Source organism: Lutra lutra, chromosome 15 (genome assembly GCF_902655055.1).
Source record: "Lutra lutra chromosome 15, mLutLut1.2, whole genome shotgun sequence".
Lineage (NCBI taxonomy): Eukaryota > Metazoa > Chordata > Mammalia > Carnivora > Mustelidae > Lutra > Lutra lutra.
This window is the reverse complement of record NC_062292.1, coordinates 3,780,189-3,793,336: the sequence shown is the minus strand read 5'-3', so window position 1 is coordinate 3,793,336 and position 13,148 is coordinate 3,780,189. Positions and strand designations below refer to the sequence as shown.

The window sequence follows — 13,148 nt, the reverse complement described above, 5'->3', positions numbered from 1 at the left end:
CTGGAGGAAGAGGGTACTAAGAACTTGTAGTTGCCCTTAGATCCTTCTCCATCCCCTCTCCTATGCAGGATTTCAAGTTATCACCCCTCTCTGGCTTCTACCAGGGCCCAGGATTCAAGCATCCTTCTCCTCAACCTCAACATTTTGGAAATCTTCCCCTTATCACCCCTGCTCCCCAACCTGGGTGCCTGGAAGATGGACTAGCAGAGGCTGCTTTGTTTTTGTTTGTGCTTTGATGCCAGGAATGTGCCTAGTATACATCCTGGGGGGGACAGGGGGGTGCATAGTGGGGAAGCCAGGTTCTCCTTGTCCTCCAGCTGCTCTGCCCCCTTCCCCTCTTCCCTGACTCTAGGCCTGATCACTCCTGTGCCGTAATAAATAAATCTTTGTTAAAAAAAAAAAAAGTACAGATTTTACAACCATAAAGGGTAAAACTTCAATACATCAAAACTTTTAAAGAGAAAATAAATCATAGGATGTTTGTCCAATTCTTTAGATACAATTTAATTTCGTCCAACAATGTTTCATGGTTTTCAGAGTACAAGTTTCACACTTCTTTTGTTAAATTTAGTCCTAAGTAGTATGTTATTTTTGATGCTATGTAAATGAAATTATTTTCTTAATTTCATTTTTTGATTGTTAATAGCAAGTTTATAGAAATACAATGGATTTCTGTAGTTTGATCTTGTATCCTGCAACCTTGTTGAACTCATTTATTAGTTGTAACAGTTTTTTGGTGGATTCCTTGGGAATTTCTATGTACTTTATCATATCATCTGCAAATAGAGATTATTTTACCCTTTCCTTTCTGGTATGGATGCCTTTTATTTCTTTCCCTTGCCCAGCTCCCTGACCTAGAACCTCCAGCACAATAGTGGACTGAAGAGGCAAAAGTATACATCTTTGTCTTGTTCCTGATCTTAAAAGGAAAGTATGCAGTCTTTCACCGTTAAGCACGTTGTTAGCTGTGGGTTTTAGTCCATGCCCTTTATCAGGTTAAGGAAGTTCCCTTCCATTCCTATTTTGTTGAGTGTTTTTGTAAGGACGGAATGTTGTCTGGGTGGTTCAGATGGTTAAGCATCTGCCTTCAGCTCAGGTCATGATCCACTCCTGGTCCTAGGATAGAGCCCCACATCAGGCTCCCAGCTCAGCAGGGAGTCTGCTTCTCCCTCTCCCTCTGCCTCCCCCCCTGCTTATGTGTGCTTTCACTCTCTCTCTCTCTCTTTCTTTTTCAAATAAATAAATAAATAAATCCTTTTTAAAATGATGGAATGTAGTATTTTTTCAGATGCTTTTTCTGAGTCTGTTGAGATAATCCTGTGATTTCTTGTTTTTAATTATACTGATAAAACACATTACATTAATTCATTCTTAGGTGTTAAACCAACCTTGCATTGCTGGGATAAAATAAGCTGATTCTAAGGTTCATACAGAATTTCAAGAAACTCAGAATAGCCAAGTAATCTTGAAAAATACAAAACAAGACTCTCACTTCCCAATTTCAAAACTTGGAGAAAGTCCAAATAAACACATGTATTTATTGCCAACTGATTTTCAGCAAGCGTACCAAAAACATATAAATGATGCTGGAACAAACTGGATATTCACATGCAAAAAATGAAGTTGGACCCTTTCCTCACACCATATAGGAAAATTAACTCAAAATGGACCAAAGACCTAAATAGAGGTCTTTTAGACATATATCTTTTAGACCTCTAGAGCAAAACTATAAAATACTTAGAAGAAAACAAAGGGGTAAAATTTCATGACTTTGGTTTTTGCAATTTATGAGGTGTGGTTTTACAAATGCTTTCAAAGAAATTGATAAGAAAAATAGTAAAATCCACAAAAAGAAATGGGAAAGATAAAAATAGCACAGCAGGGTTACCTGCAGTTGAATCGATACTTACATAAATTCCCAAACACACACACACATGCCTGAAGGAAGTAAACCAGAGAATAGTAGGAGCCAAACTGTACTGTAAAATTACACAGATGGATTATAATGAGAAAAATATTTTCTCAGCATAAAAAAGTAGGTTTTTAAAAATCTGTATGCAAATAAGATTTTCCCTTTACTGTAACTGAAGGAATTAAAAGAACAATAAGGAAGAGAGCATTTGGAGAGAACGACAGGCTGCCACCCAGAGCAGAGGGACAACAAAAAAGTTTCTGTTGCTACAACCCAGCACCCAGCAGTGAAGGCAACAGGTACCACGGGAATGTGCATTATTCGTGTGGAAACATCCTTATTTATTACCTGCTTTGGAAGTAACAAGCTGCAGCACAAGAGGCCGTCTGGTTACGATGCCCGACCCTCGAGGCAAAAAGTCCCTAAAAAAAAAAAAAAAGAAAAAGAAAGAAAGACTAGATTAAGGCATTTTATGTAATTCTGATTACGTACAAATCTGTAAGCTAAGTTTCACTGCAATTCTCTTAATTCCCAACCTTTGATTGTATTATATGTCTGAAGAATGTTAGACCCATCTTCTAAAAGAAGCATTTGCAAAGTAAAAAAAGGGGGGGTAGGGGGAAAGCCTTATATTGAATATTAATCCATATGTATTATCACAATGACCTCACTAGAATATGTCACTCATTCATTTAGCTGAAATTAATGAAAGTTTGTATTAAATTACTTTGTATTTTCACTTTATCTTTACTTTCAGAGAATCAGCATTTATAAAAAAAATTTGATGCAGAAATTAATCCTTACATTCTTTTTATAATTAAAAAATTCAATACTCTATCCGGCTTCAAGGTCAACATGGACCATTATTATAGGTATTAAAGGCATATTAGATTGTGCCTTCTAAATATCCTAAAATTTTTTTCCAATAAAAAGTGACAATAAAATATAGGATAAGTAGAGATAAATATCGTATATGTAGAAATTAACAGCAGAGAAAACATTGAAGTTTGATTTTTGTGTGTTCTCGTTCCTGATAAGTGGGAGTTTATTTAAAAGGGGAGTTTTTTTGTCCTTTCTGCCAGTGGACGCCACCGAGTAAGCATCGGTAAAGTCTCCCCTCCCACCACCATCATGTCCAAGTCAGAGTCTCCCAAAGAGCCTGAACAGTGGCGGAAGCTCTTCATCGGGTGTCTGAGCTTTCAAATAACTGAAGAGAGTCTGAGGAGACATTCTGAGCACTGGGGAACACTTACGGACTGGGTGGCTATGAGAGATCCAAACACCAAGTGCTCCAGAGGCTCTGGGCTTGTGACATATGTCCCAGTGGAGGAGGTGGAGGCAGCCATGAACTCGAGGCCACACAAGGTGGATGGAAGAGTTGTGGAAGCAAAGAGGGCTGTGTCAAGAGAAGATTCTCAAAGACCTGGTGCCCACTTAACTGTGAGAAGGATTTTTGCGGGTGGCATTAAAGAAGGCACTGACAAACATCATCTAAGAGATTATTTCGAACACTGTGGGAACATCAAAGTGACTAAGATCATGACTGACCAAGGCAGTGGCAAAGAGGGGTTTTGCTTTTGTAACATTGGATGACCATGACTCTGTCAACAAGACTGTCATTCAAAAATCCCATCCTGTGAATGGCCACAGCTGTGAAGTAAGGAAAGCACTCTCTAAGCAAGAGATGGCTACTGCTTCATCCAGCCAAAGAGGTCGAAGTGGTTCTGGAAGCTTTGGTGGTGGTGATGGAGGTAGTTTTGGTAGGAATGACAACTTTGATTGTGGAGGAAACTTCAGTGGTAGAGGTGGCTTTGGTGGCAGTCAAGGTGACGGTGGATATGGTGGCAGTGGGGACAGCTAGAACGGATTTGGTAATGATGGAAGCAACTTGGAGGTGGCGGAAGTTATAATGATTTTGGCGATTACAACAATTAATCCTCAATTTTTGGACCCATGAAAGGAGGAAATCTTGGAGGCAGAAGCTCTGGCCCTTATGGTGGTGGAGGCGGATACTTTGCCAAACCACAAAACCAAGGTGGCTATGGTGGTTCCAGCAGCAGCAGGAGCTATGGCAGTGGCAGAAGGTTTTAATTACTGCCAGGAACAAAGCTTAGCAGGAGAGGAGAGCCAGAGAAGTGACAGGGAAGCTACAGGTTACAAAAGATTTGTGAACTCAGCCAAGTACAGTGGTGGCAGGGCCTAGCTGCTACAAAGAAGACGTGTTTTAGACAATACTCATATGCATGGGCAAAAAACCCCGAAGACTGTATTTGTGACTAATTGTGTAACAGGTTATGTTAGTTTCTGTTCTGTGGAAAGTGTAAAGCATTCCAACAAAGGGTTTTAATGCAGATGGGTTTTTTTTTGTTTTTTTTTGTTTTTTTTTTTTGTTTTTTTGCACCCATGCTGTCGATTGCTAAATGATGCAGAATAAATGTGTGTTTTTTTAAATGTGCTGCGTAAAGTTAGTCTACTCTGAAGCCATCATGGTATGCTACCCCAACAGTGTGAAGTTAGAATTCCTTCAGGGTGATGCCAGGTTCCATTCGAAATTTATTTGCAACTTGCTTGGGCACAGAAGCCACTGTCTCCACAAACATTGGTGTAGTTGAACTGACAGTTAATATGTTGTGACCTGGAGTTCACCATTAAAAGGTCACCCAAGCAAAGTCCTGCAGTTTATTTGGTTATTAATATGATTGTTGGCACATCCTATGCAATATACCTAAATTGAATTATGGTATCAGATAAAGTTATAGATGGGATTAAAGCTTGTGTATCATCCATTATCATGTGTAATCAATAAACGATTTAATATTCTCTTGAAAAAAAAGGGGGAGTTTTTTAAACAAATAGAGATTGTATTTTATTTTTATTTTATTTTATTTATTTACTTGACAGACAGAGATCACAAGTAGGCAGAGAGACAGGCAGAGAGAGAGGCGGAAGCAGGTTCCCTGCTGAGCAGAGAGCCCGATGTGGGGCTCGATCCCAGGACCCTAGGATCATGACCTGAGCCGAAGGCAGAGGCTTTAACCCACTGAGCCACCCAGGCACCCCAAGATTGTGTTTTAAATGCATGTTAATATACACTAGACCAGCTAAGAAAGTATTTTATAATTAACTCTTCAATGCCACATAAATCATACTGATTGTGCAATGTCAAATTCATTAACAAACCTATAACACAGCTTTTAAATCCATTTAGAATGCCTTACAAATTTGGAGGATTCATCATTTTAAAAATCACAAATAAATTTGACTCAATGGCAGTGTTTCTCAAAAATGGTTCCAGGACCACCAGAAAGTGTTATAACCACAGATGTCCAGGATTCGTCCTAGCCCTACAGATTCAGAATGCCCAGGGGGAGGTGTAGAGCATCCCTACCCTGAACAAGCTTCAGGGCTTCTGACGCTCACCGTGGACTGAGAGCCACTGACCTCACATCGGGGTACGTCACTCAACAATTCAGTGGGTGATAATGGCATGGGTCATACTATGAGTTCTGTGGAAAATTTGGTAGACGGAGCTTCAACACAATGGATTTCGATGAAAACAGCTTATACAAACAGTAAAGTCCAGTGAGAATGCCACAGAACCCAAGCCTTTAGCTCTACTGGTCCTTTAGAATAGAGAGTTGCAGAGATGAAATTAAACAGAATTTTCCCTACTACAAACAATTTATTTTGCAAGTGCTAACTTCCTCTAATAGAGGAAATAACACTGAACAGCCTCTTACTAAAGCATTACTCCTTGATTCCAAGGGCTGAGTTTCAGTTGGAATGTCACTATGCAAGTAAAATAAATAATAGAGAAATTATGGACTTGCATTGCTCCCCAAAATGCCATCTGAAATAATGTTATTTACTCATCAAAGAAATTCCCTGAGAAATTAAGAAGTGTTAGGGAGATGCTGTGGGCATCACCCAGCACTAATTAGACACTGGAAGTTTGAAACCTAGTAGGAAAATGAAGACACGCACATCAAAGACCATTAAAGGAGGGGACAGACATACTACATTGGAGTTCAGAAAACGGACACATAACTCTCCTCTGAAAACATCTAAATACTATAATTAAATATTCTTAATATTCTCCAGGAACTATATTAGAGTACATGCTAGTTTTAATGGTTTCAATAATGACTTAAATCTTAGAACAAGGAGAACATCTACTCTATGTCTAAAACCAAAAAGAAGTTAACTTGAGAATCAATATGGATAAAGGGAAAACAAAACCAAACTCCAGAGCAAACAGTGGGAGGGAATCTGTTGGAGCTATGAGAACTCTGAATGAGATTTTAGGATGTATAGATAGATGCCAAAGAGAAATATTCATATTTTAAATGCCTGAATAACGCCATTTAATGAAATCGATAAAATACTTTCTTAAAAAATAAAAAAAAAAAGGGTAAAGAAGGGGGGAAAGGAAGAAGGAAGAAAGGAAGATTCGTTCCTTAATACCTTCATGCTGGGATCTGTTTCAACTCATGTTTTTGACTATATATTTATAATGTAGATTTCATAATCATCCCTCTAAACATTATTAAAGGAAAACATAATGTATCAAACATTTTAAATAACAGATAACTATCATGCGTTCAGCTGAAAAGGTAAGCCCACAGATACATCTAACCTTTTTGTCTACTTTTTTATTAAGCAAACACCTTTGCATTGAAAGTAATAAATGGACTCAGGTACCCAACCCCCTTCTTACTAACTCGCCCTTCCTGGCCCCCTTTGCGGCACTCACCAGTCCTTTTTCCAACACATATATTCTCACCAGAAGTCAAAAGATTTGGTAACCAAATCCTGCTGTTTGGAAATCTCTCCTGACTTCATAGGAGTACCTATGCGCAACAAGGCACTAGAGAGAAGTTCCTCTCTTCTGAAGACTCAGAGACTAACCCGGGATCCTGAAGATTCAAGTCATTCTGATGGTCCAGCAGCATGAAAACCTTATGCCCATATGCCCGGCACACTGCCGTTGTGCAAGCTAAGGGGTGAGCCCTCAGGTGAAACCCAGAGAGCTTTGCTTTAAGCCTCAGCCCCACCACTGAATGGAAAAAATTCTCTCTAAATCTTGGTTTCTTTTACTACTAAACTGAGCCAACCTTATGGATCAAATGAAATGCAATATATGGCAACTTTTTAAAAACCCAACCACCATGGAAAAAAGTAGTACTATTACTATTGCTATAACATAACCACAGCACGTTTTCTATACTGCTGCAGTATTGTCTCATTTCAAAAAAATGAAAACAAAAAGCCTCTCCACACAATATTTTAACATTCATGAACAGAATTTTTTTTTAAAGATTTTATTTATTTGGCGGAGAGGGACACAGCGAGAGAGGGAACACAAGCAGGGGGAGTGGGAGAGTGAGAAGCAGACTTCCCGTTGAGCAGGGAGCCGATGCGGGGCTCAATCCCAAGACCCTGGGATCGTGATTCAAGCCAAAGGCAGATGCTTACTGACTGAGCCACCCAGGTGTCCCTCGTGAATGGAATTTAAAGATGAGGAGGCACAGACCGCACCTGAACCCCTTGGTGTTGACCAGCCACACTGGTTTGGAAAGCTCAGTTCCTTATCTGTGCCTCCAACAGGGAGCCAAGGCCCTGATACAAATAAGCATGAATAATTCATTAGCCATTGTATGCAACCATCCATTTGAATTTTATTCTTTTCTATGCAATAGGTGGTTGGTTCTCCCATAGGTACACCTTATGGGAAAATCCCTTGCTAAATTAATGCAGGAAAAAAATGACTGTGCCTTTAGTATTACTGTGGATAAACCACACATTTCTGTTTATGGTCATGTATATAAAAATACAAAATCTGCATGCCATTTTTCTCCATTTTTTTCTCATTTGCATGAACCTTCAAGGTAAAAAACAAGAAGAGTGATCTGAAGACTCAGCATCATCTAATTAACTGCATTCTACTGCCTGAGTGTCTTATTTATGTGTTTATGGTTGGACTGTACAGACTGTAAGGCCGGAGAAGTACTTCCCACTCAATGCCACAGAGCAGCGACAACTCAAATGTTTTTCTTCCCTCTGGACCCACCTCAATAAAACATTAATCTGAACAGTCTTAACAGCTGGTCTTCAGGCAATAAGTCAATGCTCTTTCATGGTTTTCCAACTCTTACACAGAAAATAGAGAACAATTCCCACACTACGGTATAAGAACCATCTTGATAATATTTCTTACTGGCTCTTCTAGAAACTGCGGTAACAAGAAATATTATCGGTCCACTAGGAAATGACTGACCTTTGGAAACCTAAAAAGAAAAAAAAAAAAAGGAGAGCATATTTGCTGTATCAACCAAGTTAAGAGAAATGTTTCCCTTAGCAACACATAAAGTAGATATAGATATGTTTCTTCTTTAAGACAGATGTAAATGATCATTAACCAGATGATCTGTTCAGTAAACAAAGGTTTAACATCTGCCCTTGACCAAAGACAAGAGGCATAACTTACACTCTCCAAGAAGTTAATTGAGATAAATGATTCATTCAAAGATAAGCTCAGTTTTAGAAGAGATTGGCGTGCAAACGACAAGCATGACTGTCATATGGTTAAGCTGCACACAAGGTGAAACACTGATGTAGAGGAGACCTATTCTGCTTGGGGAAACAGCCAGAAACTATTTCAGAGAGACAAAGAGGTAGAAGGCCCTCCAAAAGGGATCAGGGTGTACAAAGACCTGGAAGACCAAAGTAATACAGAATATGGACACACTGTAAATGTTAAAGAAAGGTCAGAATGGGGTGGAAACGATTCTGAAGAAAAAGGCAGGACCAAACCTCAGAGGCCTCTTTTTTCTTCCTATAAGAACAGAAAAGCACCAAAGAGTTTTAAGTGATCCGATTTGCATTTCAGAAAAACCACTGAGGGACTGTATAGATAATGTTGAAAAAAAGAAAGACAAAAGACAGGGAGACTAGTCACTGGCCAGTCTGGGTCACCGAAGAAGAAGATAATAAAGGTTAAGTTCAGAAGAGTAATGGCAGAGATGGAGAGAAGATATCAGAGAGTAGACAACTGACAGGACAAAATTATCATTCTGACGTGGCATGGAGTGATATGGAGGAGTCAGGATAAACCTCACAGCTCTGCATGGGTCAGCTGGTTGAACAGTGGTACCATCAACCAGAACAGGCAATGCAGGAAGACCCCATTACAGCGCTATTCACACACTGTTTGTCGTGTGCAAGCACCACTCTGATTTGATCCTCGGGGAGGTGCTGCTGTTATGCTCACTTCATGGACGAGGAAGCTGAGACACAGAAAGGTCACATGATTTTCTCAGAGTCACAAAGCTACTGACAGATCTAGGACTCAAACCTAGAGAGCCTAAATCTAGTTTCTGTGCTAATGTGACCATCAGACTATGCTACAGTGTAAAGGAAATGGGGAAGAAGGTAAGGGAACAAATTGGATATACTGATAGCTAGCTGGAGAACATCCGACCCAGAAACAAGTGTACAGCTAGAAGAGCAACTGGAACTCAAGGTAGAACTCCTGTCTGGGGATAAAAGTTTGACAGACATTCATGGACCGGGTAGCTAAATCCAAAAGAACAGACAAGTAGGAATGGAATGGAGAAGAGTGATAAATAAGGACCCCAGAAAATACCAATATTTAATGATACTGAAAGAAACAGAACTGAAAGGCTGAGAAGTCCCCAAAGAAGTAAGCCAAACATTATAAGTCAGAGGTATTCCCAAAGTCACACTAGTTTCTTAGTCATCTACACTTAAAAGTCTCATACTAAAACTCTACAGTTGAACTCATGATCATCTACCCACGTTTTTCCTCTTCATTCCCATGTATAATACACATCATCAGCACCCATACGTATCAGCCAAACCAAGTACATGGGAATCATCCACCCTCCATTTTCCTCTGTCTTCATTCTCACAATTGGTCACCAGGTCCTGCTGATTCCACCTTCTTAGTATCTCTTAAATGCAAAAAGTTCTCTTCTCTATTTCAATCACCACTGCAGGTACCAACACTCATATAGACCACTATAATAATCTCCCAATTAATTTCCCTGGATCCAAATTGAGCATACTTTAATCCAACCTCAACAATGATGTAAGTCCCATCACATCACTTCCAGATACTAAATCATTTCCAGACTCTAAATCATTCTATGACTTTAGCATGTCTTTAGCATGAAATCCAAACCATAAACAAAGCAGATAAAAAGTCCTGTCCTCTGCGGAAGGTTCTGCGTGCACGTGCACTCTTAGGCTCAATGTCTTGGCACATTCCATGTTACCCTCTTGGGATGCCCTCCCCCGACTTCTTCCTCTAGGCAACTTCTACTTGATCTTCAACACTCAACTCTACATCATCTTCTCTGAGAAGCCCTCCTTGAAATCCCGCATGCATGCCCCTATCTAAGCTCTCAACACACACTTGTTACACTGGTCTAATCACATGTCGGCTCCCTCAGCCCTGTGTTCCCCCAGTGCCTTCTTTAGTGCCCAAGTATTAATATTTCTAGTACTTTCTACCTACGCTGTCAGGAAGATTTCCAATAACCCCATATATTCATATTACGGAGGGAAGACATTGTCCTATTTAACTCCCCAACTGGCAGATAGCTAAGTGGGATTTTATATGTACTGATAAAACAGCTAAGATGACTTTCAATTTACCAATAATTTGTTGAGGTCATTTAAGTTTACATTTTATTATGAATGTTTAAGATCCAAATGTATATACCAAAGTAAAAAAATACAAAATATCAGGTCGGCCTGATATTATTGACTATCTAAAGACACAGAATAGAATTTGAAGGAAACTATTTTTTCAAAACTCCCAGAGCCAAAATATTTTTTAAATTATTCCTTAAAAACGGAAAGTCCCCTTCTAAAAAATTATCTTCAAAGTATAACTTCATGTGCTCCAAAATAATCCTTGTAGGATTACTATCTCATAGTCCTTTAAAATGATAACCCAACAAAAGATAGAGAGAGAGAGAGAAAGGAAGAGAGGAAAAGAAGGAAAGGTGAGACAGAGAAAGAGAAAGAAACAGAAACAGACATATCCTTGCCAAATACTACCCACCTCCTGCCCCAAGAAGCACTGAGGTCATATACTCCACATTCTAGACAAAATGGTGCTGTGAAAATGACTTTGTGCTTCCGTGCCTAATCCCAGAGCCCTGCCAACCATTACAATGCCACTCCAACTGTTGAAAGAAATAATTATGCCAAAATCCACAGATTTAGTTGGAAATTTTCCAATGAAGTTTTCTTTTATTCCCTAAATTCTTGGCACAGTAAGAATATAGGCATTTACAGATATGTAAAAGATCACATATTTCTGCTATCAGTTACTCTGTAATTTCAGGTATACGATAAATACCACCATCATTTTGTTTGAAAAACATAGTTTTGAATCCATTTGCAAGAAACACAATGTTTTTATTTTTTTACTAACATCTAAGAAATTTCCAGTCAAATTAACCTTTCATTCCCAAAGCTCAAAGTTTCTAAGGAAAATGTTTTCATTAAATCTAATCAATCAATAAATAAGGGTTTCTCCACAACATTCAAAATGCAAAATTTCTGTCTGAGATCTGTAAACTGAATGAAGAAGCCAGCTCTAGTTTGCAAATACAATGTGTTCTTCCCACCAGGAAACTCTCAAGAACTTAATGCCTTCATATTTAATCCATTTTATTTGTTTTTTCAGAAAGCCAATTTGTTCAAAAGTTTTAAAGCACCAGGTTAATGAGTCCCAACATAAAGAAAAGGTATATAGTTCTTGCTGTATTCCAAAGCACAGACTGTGCCTTGCTCTGGGCGGCTGCCCCACCAATGGATGATAAAAGGGACAACTAAAGAGACTGTGAGTTGCCTGAATATCCATTTCCCCTTATTTCTTATTAACAGAATCCCAATTTGGTTGAGAAAGGCAATGGGCCCAATTTTAATAGGTAAATAAACAGACAAATAAATCTCTATTTTCTAGCCTCGTTTGCAAACAGGGTATCCGCATAACTAAGTTTTAGTCGGTAAAATGTAATTAAAGCTTGTTAGGTAACATCAACTTTAAGGGGTACCCAGGTCACTCAGTCAGTTAAGTGTCTGACTCTCGGCTCAGGAAATGATTCCATGGGCTCTGGTTCCACACTCAGTGGGGAGTCTGCCTGGAGATTTTCTCCCTCTGCCCCTCCCCCACTGATGTGCACCCCCTCACTCTATCTCTCTACAATAAATAAAGAGATCTTTAACAAAAAAGAAATAGTTTCTTTAAAAAGGTCTGACTTAGCTGATGTATACCTTTTGCCCTTCCTTCTTCTTTTTTCTCCCTGTCAGTTATACATGAGAGCAGAGCTACAGAAACTGTATTATGCCACAAGGCAAACTAGAAGATAAAAGCTACGGACTAAACATAGCAGAGAAGAAAAAAAAAAACAAACAAACACAGTCTAGCAGAGTGATGACATTATGATACCCATTATTATACCCATCCTGGCATGCGACGCCCAAGAAAGAGTAAGAGAGAGGCGCACACACTACACTTTAGAACACTGTTTCTCACCCTCTTTTTTTTTATTGCTCCCCGAGGGCCTTGTTATACATTTTTCTCCATCAAACGTAATACCACAGATACACTGTATACACATCCATGCTTTATACATGAGAAGAATAAGATTACTTTCGTTCCCCAAGAAGTAATTTTTGGCCCCTTGGGAGCAATCCCACTGCCCTGAGAGTATGTGCTACGGATCGAGAAGAGTAAGAGAAGCCGGAACAGCAAACCTCCGTCCTGTCAGCCGTTCTTGCCTACAGGGTTTCTAGACAGATATGTGTAGAGAGGTAAAGGGCAGACAGCTTTTGCCTCAAACCCTTACACACTCCCTTCTGAATCCTAGAAGCATGAGGTTGGACCTTTTGGAAGCTTCATCCAGCCTAGTTATGAGGAGGGCTTGAGGCCTAGTACCAACAAGGCTGAAAGGCCTCCTGCGCTCCTTTTCCGTGGAGCCCACACATCAGTCTCAGACCTCCACACTTGAACACTGCGATGAGTAGGAAAGGCCCAGGCGTGGAAGACCACACTCCGTGAGAAGAAACTAGACAGAAACAAGAGAACACTTCTCCATGACAAGGGCCAGGGCTGATGTAGGCGTCAGTTCCACTGTCCCCTGAAGACCTGGCTTGGAGAACTATGACCCAATCACTGTCCCTGGTCCGTTTACTGACA

General features: G+C 39.6%; 1 protein-coding gene and 1 pseudogene across 8 annotated transcripts in view; one reads left to right on the top strand and one right to left on the bottom strand.

The window, feature by feature from the left end:
• Positions 1-13,148, bottom strand: part of DNM3 (dynamin 3) — a 553,426-nt gene that overhangs the window by 454,151 nt on the left and 86,127 nt on the right. For all 8 annotated transcript variants that reach the window (XM_047705745.1, XM_047705741.1, XM_047705742.1 and 5 more), the window contains exon 2: positions 2,261-2,334. In XM_047705745.1, coding sequence (XP_047561701.1) covers positions 2,261-2,334 — 74 coding nt within the window. The remainder of the gene's footprint in view (positions 1-2,260; positions 2,335-13,148) is intronic.
• Positions 3,003-4,003, top strand: LOC125086423 (heterogeneous nuclear ribonucleoprotein A1-like; annotated as a pseudogene).